The sequence below is a fragment of the Eschrichtius robustus genome, chromosome 11, assembly GCF_028021215.1.
Source record: "Eschrichtius robustus isolate mEscRob2 chromosome 11, mEscRob2.pri, whole genome shotgun sequence".
In the NCBI taxonomy this organism is placed as follows: Eukaryota; Metazoa; Chordata; class Mammalia; order Artiodactyla; family Eschrichtiidae; genus Eschrichtius; species Eschrichtius robustus.
Window position 1 is genome coordinate 51,469,932 of NC_090834.1, and position 20,941 is coordinate 51,490,872.

The window sequence follows — 20,941 nt, forward strand, 5'->3', positions numbered from 1 at the left end:
CTTAGCCTCACTTTGCACTTCTGTCTAGTAATACCCCAGTTTTTAGTCTATTTCCTTCCAAAGAATATGAACAAGGCTATTAATGGAATTTCTGTTAGTAAAGGAATAAAGATGACACTTAATCTATAGAGATGCTTAACGTAAAGGGGAAAGAAAGAACCATATCTGAAGCGACCTGGATAATTGCAACAGCCTGGATCTGAATGAACGTTTGCAGATTTGTGGTAAAATGGAATGAAATTGTCACTTTTGTTTTTGAACAAAAGACAGAACTTGCCGTCTTGTTATCTTCCTCTCTTGTGCAGTTTGCATTTCTTTGACTGCTGGTCTTGTGATTTCTGTGCATAGGTATCTGGAGTCCATGAAAAATTAACGCCCGGTGCAGGATGGCTTCTCTTTGTATCAGTATTTCTCATTGTAAAATGTTTGTGTTGACTCATCAAAATAGGGTATTAGTGCAGATATATGTTATGGTACAGCAGAGTAAGCCCATCCTCTGCTTCTCCCACTTTCCTCACCTACTCCAGAAATTACAAAAATAGGGCCCCAAACATATTTGTTACAGAACAGAAAAATAGACAGTTGTTCAGGGTTAATAATAGCAGTCCTCCTACAAGTAACAAAACAAAATTAAAACACACACATATCAAACCCTCAAAACCTTTAATAAGCTAATACTAGAAAAATAGTACTCTTTTAAGCTTCGTTTAGATATTTTTATTTAGCAGGAACATGCCTAAGAACAATGGAGTTTCTAATTTTTATCTTGTGTGGACACCAGAAAATATACTGTACTAATGTTTTTACTATTGCTGCTGCTGAGACCCCCCACTACACTATTACTACTACCTTATATTTTCCTTATCTTTTTTTATCTTATTGCGATTTTCAAAGCAGTGTAAACTAGATTCTCTCTCACTACAACTTTGTAAGGTAAGCAAGACAGGTTTTAATATCCCATATTGTTCATAAGAAAATTGAAGTTCAAAAAATTGAAGTGGCTGGGGTCAGAAGTGGTTAAGTAGTAAAACATAATGTAGTAGGGCTAGACTCTCAATCTACTGCATTTCTGCTCAGATTCAGAGTTTTAGCTTAAAATATCTAGGTCTGAATCCTGGCTCTACCACTTGCTATCTTGGGTAAATGCTTAACTTCTCTGTACCTCACTTTCATCCTCTGTAAAATTAGATATTATACAGATCTTTTTAGCTTTGTTTGTGGTTTAAATGACATAATGTGGGTTAAACCCTTAGCAAAACAGCTAAGCAAAGAAAGTGACCAGTAAGGATTGCCATTATTAATGTTGCTAAGTTTTAATATTAGCCCAAATATATCCTTTTACAAATTGTATAAGGTGTTTTGTTTGTTTGTTTTGCATAGGGTTTTTATATATGATCCCATCTGCTTCTTGAAGAAGCACATGAGGTTGACCAAATAATAATTTATAATCTCCATTTGTACATGAACAGAAATTTCAGAGAGGTTAAATTAATTGACTAAGACCATCATAAAAGTAAGAAGAAATGTCTTAAATCTTAGATGACCCAAACCCTAAACTCTTTTTATTACTGCTTTTATGATATTAAAAATTAGGTTAGTATAAAATCAGGAATCATCCAATTCTTATTTATATTAATAGTTGAATGTAGCCTTAGAAATAATTTAGGGAGTTAAGTGACCTGACCAAGTTCTGCAATGGTTCAGCCGTCCCTAGATGCGTCACCTGCTTACTCCAAGTATAGGGCTGGGAGGTGCTCTTCCTATAACATAAAAGCATAACATGCAAATGATGTTTGTCAAGTTAGAATGGGCAAGGGAAGGGGTCATGAGATGTAAGGTTACAAACATTACATCCGTAAGGAAGTCATCATCTCCTTTCCAGTTGGTTGGGGAAATCCTTTATAAAACGAATGAAGGTTCCGACGTGTCTGAGTTTATAATTCCAGTGGACAAAGTGGTCTGAGAGAACAGAGGAGAGTCAGCCTGGGAACCATCATTTTACTCTCCAACTTGTGACAGAGTCCCCATGTACCAGCGAACAACCTCCTTTCTGCCTTCTTTCTCTTCATTTCATTCTTCTCTCTCACTGCTACCCTCTTTCCTCTAGCCCACAGCAACAGATAATATCCCTTCGTCTTTCCTCTGATAGGCACAATTGTAGCATTATCCTCGGCCCAGGAGGAGGTAAATTGGCGAACAGAACCCTTGCTTGCAGAATAACAAAGGGTAAGAAAGCCACTGGAAAACTGAGAAACCCAAAGTAACATAGATATTGCCACTCTGGGAAGCTAAGGCAGCTGCAGCTCTAGGAACTGGGTGGCATTTTTGGACCTAGGGATTTGTAGGCTCTTGGCTGTGAAACAAAGAGTTCATTGCCTAGTCAATGACAGTGTACAAACACATCTGCAGAATATATTCTCTGGCACCAGCAAATGCTGGCAGTATTTAGCCAACCTCTCTTCTTCTAGTCGTCATTCACTTCTCCTTTTTATCTATTCTCTCCCCCATGTTTTTCCTCATTGAAAATGATTTCAAATAAGACATTAATTTTGAAGAAAAAGTGGATAGAAGGGAGATTAATAGACGTAAAGATGTTTTCAGAATTTAAAATAAGGGAAATTGATCTAAAATATTGTCTACTCTGTTTTCTCCACAACCCAGCCCAAGTGCCATCGTTTAAAAGCAGGTATTGAAAGATCTTCCAGGCCTAACATGAACATAAGAACATTATCTCTTACTACTGATGAAGTAGTAAACCAAACTCACACCTCCTTTTCATCCCTCTCCCTTACATTTCCTCTCATACACACCCTAGAAAAACATTCTAGATATGACATATTTTAAGACTTTCTCCATGGCTGTTATGTTTTAAACTTTGAGCATATTATCTAGTAGCAAATTATGATTGGTAGGGGGAAAAAAATCAAGCAGACCTTAGATGTTAAGAAACTTTTCCTGGAGTTAAGGCTTATAGAACATGGAGAAAGACAAGAATGGAAGAAAGAGCTTGGTGATAATTCTCTGTTTCACTTCAAATTTTTTTGGCTCTTTAATATGGAAGAGAATATTTTGCCACTAATTGCATGGTCTTGTGGCCAGAAAAGTAACTTATTCACAAGAAAAACAGAATACAGGCTCTAAACATGATCATACAAAATACAGATTATAAAAATGATCGTTAAGTGGATTTTTGAGGTGCCTTGTCTAAGACATCAGAACTTCATCCTTTATCCAGTTCATTAGAAGCCATTTTATATTATTGATCTTTTCCCAACTCGACTTTTGTCTTTTTTCTGCATGGCTTTCTTAATGTCATGTCTTCTGACTTTCTGTATCTGAATGATAAAAGCAGAGCTCATCACCATCCAGAAAGAAGACTTGTATAGCATCCCTGCCTTCTTTCCAGTATTTCCCAGCAGGTCCAAATTTATGATGAGTGAAATCAGATCCTTGATGAGACATAGACTCTTAGAGGTCATCCATTTCACTCTTTATTTCTCAAATATAAAAATAAATTGGGAGGCTCAGTGAATTGCCTTTTCACCATGAGCTACTAAACGTGATGGGTCTAAAACTAAGATCTCCTGATTACCAGTCAGCCATCTTTATGCCAGTGACATAATCCCTTGGCTGGATTGTGGTTATTGCCAGCGAGATAGAGTACCCAATTTTTGACAGCCATGCAGGACCTACCTGAGACGTCAGGTTGACTCCATTGTAAATAACTTGAAACATGTTTATATTAAAAAATAGATGGTTATGGAGTAAAATCTTTTTAAAACTACACAATTTTTTTAAAGATAAAACATGAAATGTCAAATAAATGTCCAGTTTGGGGTGGATCATTTGGGATATATCTTCACACTCATCTGAGAAGTTTAAGACATTCTGAGGATGCCATTTTACTTTTTTCACAATCTTTGAGTCCTTAGCTTTTTCACCAGACCCCAGGCCTCCTCTCACCTCTCCAACTTCTGAAATGTACAGCGGGGTAGTAAATTAGAGCAAGGAACATTTCCTTGCTCCACACAGGGTGGTGATACCACAGAAATATGGATTTGGAGTCAAAAATAGTGAGCTTTGGCTCCACTAATTTTTAGTCTAGTGACTTTGGGCAAGTTTTGTTACAGGTTCATGCCTCACTCTCCTTATCTGTATAATGAGCATAATTATAGCATGCAACTCATAGGCTTGTAATGAGAAGTAGAAAAGAATGAGTGTAAAGGAACAGCATATGGTAGACATTGAAGAATCTTTCTGTTTATAACTTTCCCTAACTTACATGCCATGGTTCCGAGTAGCATGGTCTGTCGTGCATGTCAGCTCCAGATGCTCAGATCAATAGCACCAGGCAGTGTGACACAACAGCTTATCACCAGAGGGCAGCGTGCAATTACCCCTTTCTACCCATTTCACCTAATCTGTTGCCTCACAGGTTTCTCATGAATCTTATCTCTTGTTGCTGTGGTTCTAGTTCCAAAGGTCTAAAAACTCATTAACATACATCTTTTGAGTATATTGTATGCCAAGCACTATTAGGAGTGTTGGTGGAAGTGGCTGGTGAAGAAATGAAGTAGGATGAGGGCCCTGCCCTCACAATGACTACAGTTTCATCGAGGAGGTACAAATGTCATACATGAGCCACTTAGCCACCAACATGTGTAAGAACAGAAAGAAACGTTCATTAAGAATGGCAGAAATTCAAGATTAAAAAAAAAAAAAAAAAAGAATGGTGGAACTTGGTGCTTTCACGTAATTTCTTTTCCTTTGTATTTATAATTTAATGTGAACTGAAGTAGTACAAATAATGAATGTTTTAACATTTGAGAGGGGCAGGATGGACAGATTGAGGCCTGCAGTGAGGATTGAGGAAGCTTTCATGGAGAGTCTGGGGCTTTAGATTGTCCTTGCAGAATGGAGGGAGTTTGGTTAGGAAGATAAGAGAGGGGACCATGGTTGGTTCAGGATGTGGGAGAAGGAAGAAATGTAAACAGTGACCTTATAGTAGGCATAAGCAAGGCGTAAGCTTGGAGAAGTGAGAGTCCTGGCCTGATGGAAGTAAAGGAGATGAGAGAAGGAAACTAAACAGCAATCATTGATGGATCACCCACTGTGTGCGAGGCCCTGATACAGGTACCACAGAAGAAACAGGCCACGCCTCAGCCTGATGAAGCGGCTTTGAGCAAGATTTGACAGCTTGCTCAGAATTCTGGTACCCTAAATCTGGAAAATACAACTGTACTGCTAAGATTATAGCTCTTCGGTGGCTTTGCAAAATGGAGCAGATGGTATGCACATGGCTCTTTCCAGGAATAGCACCACGTGGAGTGAAACAGTGAATTAAGTAGGTATGGTGATTGTGGCATGGGGCACATTGACTAAACCACATCTGAGACTCGAGCTAATGACTCCATTCTTCGTGCGAACTTCAGAGAACATTTGCACAAATGAAGCAGTTAGATCTGTAAATGCTCAGTGTGAATCAGCGGGACTTGTGGCATCATGGGCTACTAATGGGAAAAAGCAAGGGGCTTACAGTCAGAAGACCTAGGTTTGAATCTCAGCGTTGCTTTTCTCTAGATGTCTGACTTTGGGAAATACACCGAATCACTCTGGGGTTCTGTTTTACTTACCGATAGACAAGGGAAAGTTCCACCGGTCCCTCTGGGGTTCTGTGAAGAGCAGATAAGAAAGCAGAGGCGAAGAGCTTAGCATATTTCCTGACACACAGCGGGTATTGGTCAATGAATGTTAGTTCCCTTTCCTCTGCCTGTGGGAATGAAATGATCTAATGTGTGTGGACACACTTTATAAATTATGAAGCATGATATAGGTGGCCAATCTAATATAATTAACTATTTGAGTTTGAGTGATGATCTACAGACCTAGTTTTGGTGAGTCTTTTATTTTAGCCTTTTACACTAACTGCAAAGAGGTATGTGGAGAGGGTGTAGGATGGAGGTCTGAAGAGTCTTCATAACTAAGAGCTCAAGCAATTTATATCTGTTTCTGCAAGTGGGATTGATTCTAGAGAAAACTTATAAAGTAAGGAAAACTCTGTTTAGTTCTGGGTCTTTACTTTCTGTGCCTCATTCTCCAGGCTGCCCCATCTTTTCTGTACTAGGGATAAAGAGGTGCCCAACTCAGCCTAACTGAGGCCATTAGGATATCATTCATATTTTGCAAAATATTACAGTACCTTGTATTTTAAGGGAGGATCAAAGAGACATGTTATCACTTTAATCCAAAGGGAAGAAATACTAATGGTGTATTTTCAAAGATCAGTGAAAGAACTTGTGTTGACTAAAACAGACTTCTGGATACGTATCAAATTTTAATAGGGAACAGAAGCAAATATTTTGTATTTAAGTGTTACCTACTTTGGAACTAGGCTGATAGGTTTGACTCTTGACCTTGCTGTTACCAGCTGGATGACCTTGAACAAATTGCTTAACATCTCTGTGCCTCAGTTTTCTGTAGAGTGAGGATATTTTTTTTTTTATTATCATTAAGAGAGCTCAGGCAAGCAGAGATGAATCGAGTTCAAGCCAAACATAAATCTGACATTCTTTCTTCCCATTTTCTGAGCCAGTCTGGTGGTAAGCTAGGTAGGTAATGATCCCTGCATTTTATTAAGTGCTAGGGAGAGGAACCAGGGTATTAGCTTCCTCCAAAGTTGTTCCCTTGAGACATCCTGCCACGGCCATTAACCTGCAGTTATGCCTTGGCTAGCCAAGCCTTGGGCGCTCACGTTGTTCACTCACCCACTCACCTGTTATTGCCTCAGTGTCCTCACCTGTGAGGGTGGTTGCCCTATGTCACTGCAGGGTAAGGGCAAACCAGGTGACAGGCCAGAACCACCTGGTGCTACTCTTGGTGATGACTCAGATCAAATTGCACCCAACTGGCTGGTCTTGCGGAGAGGGAATATGAAAAGGGAGAGAAAATCCAGGAAAGCAAAAAATAACCACAGTAATAAATAATATAACCTTACATATATAGAGCACCTCTCTTTCTCACTTCACATGCATTATTTCCCTAGCTCACTTCTTGAGAAATAGGTTAACTGGAAAATAGCATTGTCCCATTTTTTAAGTGGGATTTTGAAAGAGATTAAGGGACCTAGAAACCCTCTGAGAATTGGGAATTGAATCTGAGTCAGTACGGTGAGAAATTTCTCTTCAGACTGGCGAAGAGAAACTAGCAACTTTCGGGGCAGAAAATAACTGCATTTTTCGGCCTTAACTGGAAAAACTCAGGAGAGGGAATCAGGAGATGTTGGTGGTTACGAGCATGGGTTCTGGGGCTGGAAAGGCCTGGGTTTGACACCTGGTTGTGGTACCTCTTAGACTTGTGACCTTAGGCAAGTGATTTAGCCACCTTGAGCCTCCCCTTCTTTCTTTTATCCTTTCTTCTTTTTTTAAATGAGAATGATAATGTTTTCCTTAGAACATCTTGGGAAGTAAATGCATCGATGTATCTATCTTAAGTATTTATCACAACCCTGGAACATAATATTCATTCAATAAATGCTTAATATTTTATTATTGTTATTCTTGTTGCTATTATCCTGTCTTCTGTTTTGATACTAAATAATTGTGAGCTCTGGGGCATGCCTCTTCCTTTCTCTGTCTCCATTTCATATTTGTAAAATGAAAGGTAGAATTAAATGATTCTTAAGGCCTCAGCTTCAAGTTTTATGATTCTATAGTAGATTTGTTCTTCCTGTTTTGTTTCCTCCTCTCTCATATAACCATCAATATGTCTTTAATCAGTCATTTACCAAAGAGTTTCTTTGGAGCTTACTCAAAGAAATCCTGATTGAGTCAGCCTGCATGTGCCTATGCTTAGCCTTCTCCCAAGTCATGGCAACTTCAGGCTTGTTCATACAATGCACTAGGGCCAGAGGGAGGAGGGGCGGGTTTTGGAACCATCCTGGATCAAGGTGGATGTCTAATCTGGCTTTCAGCTGGCCTCTGAGTTGTTGGTGAACAGTCAAAATTAGAATCTAAAGAGTTCTGGTAAAGTGTGATTCCATTCTGAAAGGCAGTAGAGCATGGTTGTCAAGAGCATGGCCTCGGGGTTGGGGGGAGGATAAATTAGGAGTCTGGGGTTAGCAGATACACACTACTATATATAAAATAGATAAACAACAAGCACCTACTGTATAGCACAGGGAACTCTATTCATTATCTTGTAATAACCTATAATGGAAAAGAATCTGAAAAAAATACATAAAAATGAATACATATATGTATGTGTAACTAAATCACTTTGCTGTATACCTAAAACTAACACAACATTGTAAATTAACTATACTTCAATTTAAAATATGGTCAAAAATAAATAAATAAAATAAAATTATATAGCTTAAAAAAAAAAAAAAAGAGCATGGACTCAGAGCCAGACTGTCAGATTGTTTGGGTTTGAAGACAATCTATTTACCAGATGTCTGACTTCGGGAAAGTTACCTAACCTCTATTTTCTCACCTGTAAATTGAGAATAACAGCGTCTCATTGGGTTATGTGAGGATTAAATAAGTTAATTGATGTAAATAAGTGCCGTGTGAGTATTTGCCTTTATTATTATCCATCCCAGTGTGAACATACCAGGAGATCTGTGTGCGGTGGGTCATGGTACCATGAGATTCCAGGTAGTCATGATGCTCAGCCAGTGATGATGATCAACCAGGCAACTACAGAGCCTTCAAGTAGGTAAATCCTGGTATCTCCTTCAAGTAAGAGTAGGACCCTGCCGACAACTACGGATGTGTGGCTCCACCCAACAGACTGTGGGAAAGAAGGAGAAGGAAGAAAGGGTTTCGGTCCAGAAGAGAACTACAGGCAGTAAATGGAGGCAGAAGTCCCCCCAACCACATCACAGTTTTCAATTTCCAGAATGGGCCAACACGATGGAGGATTAGGGAGAAAACTGAATAAAAGTAACGTTGTCCTGAGTTCAGTCTTTAGCATACCAGTTCAGTACTTAATGGGAGATACCTCATTTCAGACCTGATTGGGTATGTGGGTAGTAACCCCCATGTTCTACTTCCCTGGTTAGGATCGCGACATGGTCTGATTGGGGCTCACCCTGATGACAGCCCTCTGTGGGAATTGTGAAGCTAAAAGACTGTTAATATGGTATCCTGTAGCAGCCAATCTAAACCAGCTAATATTTATCTTGAGGTTCTGGGATCTCCACCTCTCTCAGTGAAATCATATGCACACACAAATGGACTCATTTTAAAACTTTCAGTGAGTTCCATTTTGTTTTAAGTTGTCATGCCACACTGTAGATAGAGCCTGTGTTACTTCTTGCATATTCAGGAGCCTTATCCTTTAAGAAGATAAGCCAAAGATTCTAGGCCCTCAAAACAGCTCACAAGTTATTCTTGCCATATTTACCTCCTGTTTAATTTGGCCTACTGTCAACTACCTGCCTTCTACTTGCATGTTCCAGGTCAGTTGAAATCCCTGCACAATTCCTAGCCCCATCAATGTTACTATTCAGTTCGTGCTGTATCTGGGTCACTTGGCTGTGTGGGTTTCTCTTCTTCTCTACTTCGCTTCTTAAAAGTTTAGGTATAGGCCTGGATTCAGTCTTTTGACCCTCCCACTAGTTAGCCTATACTTGTCGGACCTACGCCTCGCAGAGTATGTTCGTTGACTGACTAGCTGCTCTACCACCCCTGCCAATACCTTTGCTTGAAGAGTCTTCCTCTGGCTTGGTGACCACCTGCCCATTTATGTCAGAGCTATTTCACAGATCTGGCGCTTAACAAATATCACATCAGTTGGAATTAATGAACTTCTTTGAAAATTTGCATTCACTATATAAGATTCTTTATTAGTTACATTCTCCTAGTGGCAAGCAACAGAAGTTTAGTTTCTCTTTTACTATCATAAGCAAAGTTATTGATGTAATATTTGGGTATCCCATGGAACCCAAGGACAGGAAGGTGGCAGGAATTTACGAATAACTTGATCTAATAATTTAAATTGTATCAGGATTTTCTCTGCTTGCATCCGGCTTCTCTATGATTAGCTTTATTCTTCCCTCTTGCTATAAACTAGTTTTTTTTCCACATGGAAGAGAATGTAATATAAGAGGCAAACCATTTATATCTTATAGTTGGGTCGTGCAAGAGAGATGAATTTTCTTAAGCCTTTATATTTACATGAAGACAAGCCTTTAAGCTTCTGGTTTAAAGGAGAGTTTTTTGGGTTTGTTTTTTTTTTTGTATTTGGTACTGAAATCTCTTTCCAGTTAATGGAAATAAGCATATTGAAGGGGGATGCTGGAATCTGTTAAGTCATCCATTTGATTTAGGGGTTCAGTTAAAGAGAATATCCAATATGGAGAGAGAAGGTGTGTATGGCAAGGCAGTGTGAAGTGTGGAGATGGAGCTTAGAGGGAATTATCAAAGTAACCGGGGAACTGGTTTTCAGACTCAGAAACCACACTTGATCAAGCTACGCATGGACTCACATGATCTCAAAAGAGAGAAAAGAAACAGGAGTCAGGCTGAGCCAAGAGAAAATCTGAAATTAACAGCTGGAGAGAAAAACACATTCATGGGCCATACCTAGAATTCCACTGCACTCTGTGCTACTACAACTTGGGGCTTTTATTCTCTGCTATTATGTGCCATTGAGTACCTAAAAGATTCCAGGAAGCTTCTGGAAAAATGGTCTGGGGAGGGCTGTGGGGGTCCCGGAGCAGAGCAATGGGGAATCTTCAGAAAGTCTGATGTAGTGGGATATTGTGTTATTCAGAATAGCCCACCCTGGCATCTCCTTGGCACTCACATCAGGGAGTTGCCAATGTCAGATGTATGTGATGTATGTTTGTTCACACAATCCACACACGTTTGTTCATGCATTTTTAGTGACTTTTCTAGATGTAGGAATTAACTGTACTTCTGGATCTTTTTAACACCAAGAAGGAGCAATGAACTTTCCACATTACATAGATTGTATTTCAATGCATAAAAGCATAAATGCATAAATGCCTTTACAGCCTGCATTTATGATATAATTAATTATTATTTCAAAAAACTGGATAATTAAGTGTTGGTGCCTGGTTAAAGAAAGAAGGTGATAGTGGATATTGGAAAAGTCATCACAGTTTTGTTAGTAACATAAGATATTTTGAGGTTATCTCAGAAATGCTCTCCAAAGCTTTCAGTGAGATATTACTTTCCTTTGTACTATACTTTATAGCTACATTTAGTCAGTAATCCTAAGTATTTCCCGAGCTCCTTCTGTGTACCCAGATGCTGTGAAAAAATCTAAGAACATATACAATCCTTGTCATTGAGAGAGTCTCATTGGAAAGACCAAATTTACATACATGAAATGGAAAATAGCAGTAGAAACATACAAAAGTGATAAATGGCATTGTATAGGAACTGGGCCTATGCATAATATTTATTTCCAGACTACATTAATGCAATTTATAAGAAGGAAAACAAGAGTAAGATGAGTTGAAAGTCCCAAATCAAATCAATGCATATTTATTGATCAAAGTGTAGTAGATAATAAGGGGGAATACAAGTATTGCATATGATACTCAGAAAGTTTGAAGTCTAGTCAAGGAGACAAGACACAAATCTTTTGGGAGTCCTGGGAACCAATTAGAAAGCACAGAAGAAACATCATCAAAACTAAAGAACAAACAGCAACAACAAAAACTATTAAGGAATTACCAGGTTGCTTTCAACATCTAATATGCAAGATTCCTGTGGCATCTCTTACCTTCAGGGTGGTCTTTGCTTTGCCTGGGTCTTACTTGCTGCTCTTGCTAGAGATCTCAAATCACTGCAGGACTCTTGTGATGGAGACTCCTGGAAAATGGAATCATAGAACAACTCAGTGTGGAAAAAATGGATCAGAAAGGCTAGTGTGAAATCTCAGCTGTCATTTTCTCTGAGCCTCAGTTTTCTCATCTATAACATAGGGATAGTGACAATAACGCCTCATCTGTATGGTTTTGTGGAGATTAAATTAGGAGATATATATATATATATATATATATATATTCTTATAAATGGGCAAGTAATATGTGTTTAATAAATGGTAATTTTCTTGATCTAATCAGTTCTTTTTATTTCAACTGGGCCACTAACATAGCATTGAGATCTCTGGGGCATAAACAATTCACAAACCATCCAATGATATTTTATCCTTATGATAGTCCATCTTTAGGGGCATTAACTAATGATAGTATTTAACATTGATTCTGAAATTTATGTTTACAAAGCACATTCAAATATATCACCTCATTTATTCTTCAGACAACCTTTTTAGAAGGTGATTATTTCTATTTCCATTCTACAGAGAAGGAAAATGAGGCAAAGAGAGTTAGTGGGCTTGCCCCCAGATCAAATTACCAGGAAGTTGCTGAGCCCCCAAATCATATAATCAGGAAGTTGGCAAACCAAACTTGAGCCCAGGTCTTCTGACTCCAAACCTCATGTTCTTCTCCCTATACTACAGGCCTCTTAACAAACACTGTTTTTTGGTGAGGTCCAGTGGAAACTGTCTTTCTCCAGAGCCCCTATTTATCCACAAGGTACTTGATATTAGGAGTTAACAAATAAACCATGAATATTTAGTTGACCCACTATGCAGATATGTAGAACAGGGTCGTGTTTTCACTGACCAGTGATTTTAGTTAAAACATGGAATTTTGTTCTGTAAAATCTGCTGGATTGCCATTTGTTTTGCCATTAGATTAGGATTCCATAGGCACAGATTGACATTAAAAAGCTGTTAACTCTGTTAACTCCAGAGGGCATAGCTAATGAAATGTCCCCAAAGTTGAGTACTTGCGCAAACTACCGTGTCGTATAGGACAGCTCTCGATTAATCATGATGAGACTATTTCCTCTATCTAAATGAAATCTGCAGTTTGGGAAGGAGATTAAAGATCCTTCGGGGGATGAAGGAAACGTTGCTGTGAATATTCTAGAAACAGAAAATAAAGATAGATCTACTTAATATTCATGAAGTCAGATTGGTTGATGCAAATAGATTGCAATCTCTTATTTCCTAATGACTTGGCTTGTAACACTCCTGTATCAGTTTTACACAGATTCCTATTCAACTTTAAGAGGAATGGCTGTATTTTGTACAAATTTTTTTAAAGAAACTTTAGCATATCTAATATGATTTTCTGCCTCCTTTGACTAATTTTTAATTTTCTAAGGGTATCTAAAGTATATCGTCAAAGGTGCATAAATGACAAAGAAAAGGTATGACACAGCATGAAAAATAGGTAAATATATATAAGATGTCAATAAGTGAACCCTTCTATTTTGCTTTGTATACAACATGCTCTCAAAAGCCAGTTTAAAGAAAAGAGTTAGATTGTTTTAGGTTTAATTTTGCTTCCATGAGAGAGAAATCAAAATTCTTTAGCACAGCCATCTCATGAAGAAATTTTTAGGGCTTCCCTGGTGGCGCAGTGGTTGAGAATCTGCCTGCTAATGCAGGGGACACGGGTTCGAGCCCTGGTCTGGGAAGATCCCACATGCCGCGGAGCAACTGGGCCCGTGAGCCACAACTACTGAGCCTGCGCGTCTGGAGCCTGTGCCCCGCAACGGGAGGGGCCGCGATAGTGAGAGGCCCGCGCACCGCGATGAAGAGTGGCCCCCGCTTGCCGCAACTGGGGAAAGCCCTCGCGCAGAAACGAAGACCCAACATAGCAATCAATCAATCAATAAATCTTTAAAAAAAAAAAAAAAGAAAGAGAAAGAAATTTTTAACTCCTCGCCAAATTTATTAGAAGTCCTTGCCTCTTACACTGCACAAATCCTCACTTCCTCACCTTTGAGTTCTGTTGCTTACTTCATTTCATTATGTGGTCAATGTAGCAAACAAATATTTGAAGGGAAGAGGGTGAAGGGAACTCTGAGCCACTTCATTTATCCCCCCACATCACCTGACATAGTGCTTATACAGGTTCTCAAGAAATACTGTTGAGCTCTTGGTTAAATAAGTTAACAGATCCTATCTCAGAATAGACAACTTGTTATTTAAAACTTTTTTCTATTTCTCTTTTTTAGGCCAGCCCTGCTCCTATAATTGTCAACACAGATACTTTGGACACGATTCCTTATGTAAGTAACATTTTTATTAAGACTATCTTTAAAAACTGATAGAACTCAATCAGCTGAATTTAAAATTTTGTACATATTCCATTTTACCCAATCCAGATAATCTCATGAAATGATGTGTAGCATGAGTTTTGTGAGTTTTCTTTTGATATTTGCTAAGTCACAGCTTAGGCATGCTGACATTTTCCTCTTTGATTCATTGTTTTGTAAAGCACAAGGGCCTATCATGAGAAGAAAAAACCACAGCCAATTGTGATCAAATAATGTTAAGTTTCTTAAGTGGTTCCCTGAAAAGAGATTGAATAAACTTCTCTGGGTTTCTTAATAAAGGAATACTCAAATCAATTTATATGATAGAGTCTAGAACATAATAAGTGATCAATAAATATTTGATGGCTTTTGCTAGGCTTATAACAAGAATTGGAACAAAATTTTGGGAGGGTGAATTCTATCTATATATAATAAGATGTATGGTTTTATAAAAGCATGGGGCATGAGATAAAAGGTACAGGCAGATCAGTAAAGCCCAAAATTCTGTATCTGAAATATAACCACTATGATGGCCAAAATTCTTGATGACAGTCTGGCTGGGGAAGGGTGATTGGAGAGTGGTGCTGGGCCACAGTGGTATGAGTGGTTGACTTTATGGAGGTCCATAAAGTCGTAAAGCTTTGTGAGTCGCCCTAGCTGATGGATAGAGGAGAGTGATTTAGGAAGATGGGACACAGATGCATGCAGACAGAAGGTTTGAAGCAAAGAGAAGGGCTGCAGGCATAATGCACAAGAACAAACAGATCCCTGGTCTTTGATTAAATGAGTACAAAGTGCTTGGTAAGTATTGGCTATTCTCAGTCTTAGACCCCAACCTCAAATGCCTACAAGGACCAAGCAAGTCACAGAAATAGATGGAGCAGGAGGCATGGAGACAGTGGGGAATAGAGAGCACGTGATCTTCCAAAGTGGGAGCAGCTGCCCCTTGGCTCCAGTGGGTGGGTACCAAAGGGAAATGGGATCAAGAGTTGCCAGATCATTCAGTTTCTCAAGAGAAATCAGAAATTTGAATTTTTATACAATTTTACAGGCAACTAATTCTCAAAATTTCAAACACTCTGTGCCAAAGTGTGTCTAGTCTAAAGGCTTCCCTTTGGGAGATACCTGCCTCAGAGGAACTGGAGGTCCTGAGCAGGTTCTGCAAGCCGGGACTCGGCCACAGGGGAGCAGAATGCTAGAACTGGAATGCAAGTTGGGACTTGATTACAGGGACAAGTGATTAAAACTGGGACGCAGGGTCAGGACAAGAATAACAGCGAGCTTGACTTAATGCTGAATCACCTGAACTACTGAACTAGGGCTTCTTAAGTCTTTCTGAACAAGAGTCGTTTAGGGTCAGACTGGAAATGGGGTTAAGCTTACCAGTAGGAATCAAGTGGCCCCAGCTGTGGAAAGTAAACGACTCTGTTGGAAGGAAGCAAAGCAAATGTTAAAGACACATAGTATTCCCTATTCTATCTCTCACTCTTCCTATCCTCCTTTGTTTTTCAAACATTTATATTGGGATTATTGTATGCCTGACGCTGCTTTAAGCACTTATCAAATATTAACTCATTTAATCCTCGTAACAACCCTATGAGACAGGTACTATTAATTTCTCCATTTTACGGATGAGGAAACTGAGTCATAAAGAAGTTAAATAACTTTCTCAAAATTGCACAGTAACAGGCAGAGCCAAGAATGAATCTAGGTATCCTGGCTGTAGAGTTTGAGATCTTACTTAACTCTGATCTTGCTGCTGCTTGTGTTTCCTCCTTCCCTCCCTCCTTTTCTGCCTCTCAGCTTGAGAACAAAGTTTTGTTACTTACTCCTCAGCAATGTGTAGCTTTGGGTGGATGACAAGTTGTCACAGAAGCTTCAATACCCTTTAGGCAGGGATCCATATATATATTAAGGGATTCTATGTCTTTAATATAGTGAATCTCTTTACTATATCCATTGGCATCATCTAAAGCAGATGAGCAGTGCTTTGAAGTAGACATGGAGCACAGAGACTTGACCGTGTTAAGTAGGACTGCTTTCTTGTGATACACCTATATTTATTCAAAGCCTTCTATTAGGGTTCTCATGACTAACTTCCAGATTCCCTTATGTACAAATAATTTATGAATAAGAATCTAAGGATTTTGAATAGACATGCTTGATTGGTAGCCCAACTGATTAGCTAGTAAAATCAGCCAAGTATAACAAATTAATCAAATTGCTCTCATTCTCCTAAATATCAATTTTGTATCTGATTTTAAGTTCTTCAAAGGGATTTTTAAAAATTATCTTCAACTTTTTTGTACTTAATGCAAACCCTCTTTGAGCTTCCTTAAGAGTAGGATCTTTAGAGACATTTGCTAAGTATGATGAAACTGTCCTAATTCTCATGGCAGTGTGTTGTTGAGCTATTCATTTACTCCTTCTGGACCTAAATTGATATATAAGATAGGAATTATAATATCTACCTCAGAGGTGATAGTGAGGATCTAATAAGGTTATGTATGTGAAATCATGCTTCATTAACTTCCGGTTAATGGGAGTTTAGTTATTTATTATTTTATTCAATAAATACTTATGCAGTAACATGTGCTAGACCCTGAGAGAATATTAAATATTAATATCTTCCCCCATGTATAAGAAACATAATTATATTCTACATTGAAAAATGGCAGATTTAGCACACAAGCATTAATGTAGATGAATGTGCTTTGTGTCTGGACATAGGCCTAACCCTCCCTTTTGTTCCTGACTCACTGGGTGACCTCGAACAAATCACTGTTCCTTTTGCAGTCTATTTTCTCATTCCCTGGTGTTCTATACTTTGTTTTCCTATTTTCTGTCACATGTTCTAGTTGTTCACATAATTTCAGCTCTATTTAATGAAAAACCAATTTCAGAGTTCCCCAGAGCATTTCAGTCATGTTGCATAAGAACATTTCCTTCCTTAAAATATTACCTAAATGACAAATTTTAACTTATGTATTAAAGTCCTCCCCAAAAATAATTTCATTACAAGTAAATATATTAATTTGGCCAAATAGCAAGTTTGGTTTTAGAAATATATGGTCCTCTGTGAAGCCATCTGGTCCTGGGCTCTTGTTTGTTGGAAGATTTTTAAGCACAGTTTCAATTTCAGTGCTTGTGATTGGTCTGTTCATATTTTCTATTTCTTCCTGGTTCAGTCTCAGAAGCTTGTGCATTTCTAAGAATTTGTCCATTTCTTCCAGGTTGTCCATTTTATTGGCATATAGTTGCTTATAGAGTAATCTCTCATGATCCTTTGTATTTCTGCAGTGTCAGTTGTTACTTCTCCTTTTTTTTTTTTTTTAATTTTTATTTATTATTTATTTATTATGTTTATTTTTGGCTGTGTTGGGTCTTCGTTTCTGTGTGAGGGCTTTCTCCAGTTGCGGCGAGTGGGGGCCACTCTTCATCGCGGTGCGCGGGCCTCTCACTATCGCGGCCTCTCTTGTTGCGGAGCAGAGGCTCCAGACGCTCAGGCTCAGTAGTTGTGGCTCACGGGCCCAGTTGCTCCGCGGCATGTGGGATCTTCCCAGACCAGGGCTCGAACCCGTGTCCCCTGCATTGGCAGGCAGATTCTCAACCACTGCGCCACCAGGGAAGCCCTACTTCTCCTTTTTTATTTCTAATTCTATTGATTTGAGTCTTCTCCCTTTTTTCCTTGATAAGTCTGGCTAATGGTTTATCAATTTTGTTTATCTTCTCAAAGAACCAGCTTCCAGTTTTATTGATCTTTGCTATCATTTCCTTCATTTCTTTTTCATTTATTTATGATCTGATCTTTATGATTTCTTTCCTTCTGCTAACTTTGGGGTTCTTTTGTTCTTCTTTCTCTAATTGTTTTAGGTGTAAGGTTAGGTTGTTTATTTGAGATGTTTCTTGTTTCTTAAAGTAGGATTGTATTGCTATAAACTTCCCTCTTAGAACTGCTTTTGCTGCATCCCATAGGTTTTGGGTCGTCGTGTTTTCATTGTCCTTTGTTTCTAGGCATTTTTGGATTTCCTCTTTGATTTCTTCAGTGATCTCTTGGTTATTAAGTAGTGTATTGTTTAGCCTCCATGTGTTTGTATTTTTTACAGATTTTTTCCTGTAATTGATATCTAGTCTCATGGCGTTGTGGTCAGAAAAGATACTTGATACGATTTTAATTTTCTTAAATTTACCAAGGCTTGATTTGTGACCCAAGATATGATCTATCCTGGAGAATGCTCCATGAGCACTTGAGAAGAATGTGTATTCTGTTGTTTTTGGATGGAATGTCCTATAAATATCAAACAAGTCCATCTTGTTTAATGTATCATTTAAAGCTTGTGTTTCCGTATTTATTTTCATTTTGGATGATCTGTCCATTGGTGAAAGTGGGGTCTTAAAGTCCCCTACTATGATTTTGTTACTGTCGATTTCCCCTTTTATGGCTGTTAGTATTTGCCTTATGTATTGAGGTACTCCTATGTTGGGTGCATAAATATTTACAATTGTTATATCTTCTTCTTGGATTGATCCCTTGATCATTATGTAGTGTCCTTCTTTGTCTCTTGTCATAGTCTTTGTTTTAAAAAGCTTTACAGACAAGCAATAGCTAAAAGAATTCAGCACCACCAAACCAGCTTTACAACAAATGCTAAAGGAACTTCTCTAGGCAGGAAACACAAAAGAAGGAAAAGACCTACAATAACAAACCCAAAACAATTAAGAAAATGGTAATAGGAACATACATATCAATAATTACCTTAAATGTAAATGGATAAAATGCTCCAACCAAAAGACATAGATTGACTGAATGGATACAAAAACAAGACCCATATATATGCTGTCTACAAGACACCCACTTCAGACCTAGGGACACATACAGACTGAAAGTGAGGGGATGGAAAAAGATATTCCACACAAATGGAAATCAAAAGAAAGCTGGAGTAGCAATTCTCATGTCAGACAAAATAGACTTTAAAATAAAAAAGATATTTAAAGAGAATTCTGCTTTTTTTAAAAAAAGGCAGGTAAGTTAAGGGATCTTAGAGCTCTTTAAGTGTCTGTCATTAACAAAGGGGTCACTAAGTTTCTTAAGCATGAATGCTTCAAATAAACTCATTGTTGTAAGAGATCATGATATTTTAGAGTTGAGTAGCCTCTTACATATGGCACAGTCCAGCCTCTGATGCAAAGCAGGAATACCCTATATGAAGATTAAAATCACTGAGGGAAAAACAAGGAGAGAAGAAGAAAATCCCCATTTCAACACTCTGTAGTTTCCATTTTTGCTCAGTCTTTTTATTGTTCCCCATTATATATTGAATATTGTCTTATGACAGGTATTAAAAACACTCTCTTCTGGCAGAGTTTAGAATGAGAGAGCCTGTGTGTGATCTGTAAGTCCAGCTCCCCTGGGTTGACTTGGTGTAAAGGTAGCAGGCTCCCATCTTGGTACTCTGTAGCCAACTGGCATGGAAACCTCCTCTCTGGACATACTTCTTCCCTTCAGCAGACCCCTCAGACTTCTATATTGAACACCATCCAAATAAATCCCATTCTTTCTGCTTTAGAAAAATAAAGTTAGAGAGGTTCTAGAATGCCTTTTCTGTCCACCCTTCTCTAGCATTCATTTCATAGTGGTTATACTTTGACCTGTTTTCTGGAAATATACTGTGGGAAATGGTATACTCAAGAATCATGAGTTTTGAGAGACCTTCAAGACGGTGGAGGAGTAAGATGTGGAGATCACCTTCCTCCCCACAGATATATCAGAAATACATCTACACGTGGAACAACTCCTACAGAACACCTACTGAATGCTGGCAGAAGACCTCAGACTTCCCAAAAGGCAAGAAATTCCCCACATACCTGATGTGTGGCTGACAGGGTCTTGGTGCTCTGGCCGGGTGTCAAGCCTGTGCCTCTGAGATGGGAGAGCTGAGTTCAGGACATTGGTCCACCAGAGACCTCTCAGCTCCATGTAATATCAAACGGGAAAGGTCTCCCAGAGATCTCCATCTCAAAACTAAAACCCAACTCCACTCAACGACCAGCAAGCTACAGTGCTGGACACCCTATGCCAAACAACTAGCAATACAGGAACACAACCCACCGATTAGCAGAGAGCTGCCTAAACTCATAATAAGGTCACAGACACCCCAAAACACACCACCAGACGCGGTCCTGCCCACCAGAAAGACAAGATCCAGCCTCATCCACCAGAACACAGCCACCAGTCCCCTCCACCAGGAAGCCTACACAACCCACTGAACCCACCTTACCCACTGGGGGCAGACACCAAAAACAACGGGAACTACGAACCTGCAGCCTGTGAAAAGGAGACCCCAAACACAGTAAGTTAAGCAAAATGAGAAGACAGAGAAATACACAGCAGATGAAGGAGCAAGGTCAAAACCCACCAGACCAAACAAACGAAGAGGAAATAGGCAGTCTACCTGAAAAAGAATTCAGAGTAATGATAGTAAAGATGATCCAAAATCTTGGAAATAGAATGGAGAAAATACAAGAAACATTTAACAAGGACCCAGAAGAACTAAAGAGCAAACAAACAATGACAAACAACACAATAAATGAAATTTAAAATTCTGTAGAAGGAATCAATAGCAGAATAACTGAGACAGAAGAACAGATAAGTGACCTGGAAGATAAAATAGTGGAAATAACTACCGCAGAGCAGAATAAAGAAAAAAGAATGAAAAGAATTGAGGACAGTCTCAGAGACCTCTAGGACAACATTAAATGCAACAACATTCAAATTATAGTGGTCCCAGAAG

The 20,941-nt window shown here is 38.8% G+C and overlaps 1 protein-coding gene across 11 annotated transcripts in view; it reads left to right on the forward strand.

The window, feature by feature from the left end:
• The window catches only part of DLG2 (discs large MAGUK scaffold protein 2), a 949,517-nt gene that overhangs the window by 167,448 nt on the left and 761,128 nt on the right, over positions 1–20,941 (forward strand). For 10 of the 11 annotated variants that reach the window (XM_068554434.1, XM_068554426.1, XM_068554427.1 and 7 more), the window contains exon 2: positions 14,070–14,123. The exons of the other annotated variant lie outside the window; for it this stretch is intronic. In XM_068554434.1, the coding sequence (XP_068410535.1) occupies positions 14,070–14,123 (54 nt within the window). The remainder of the gene's footprint in view (positions 1–14,069; positions 14,124–20,941) is intronic. 11 annotated transcript variants of the gene reach the window in all.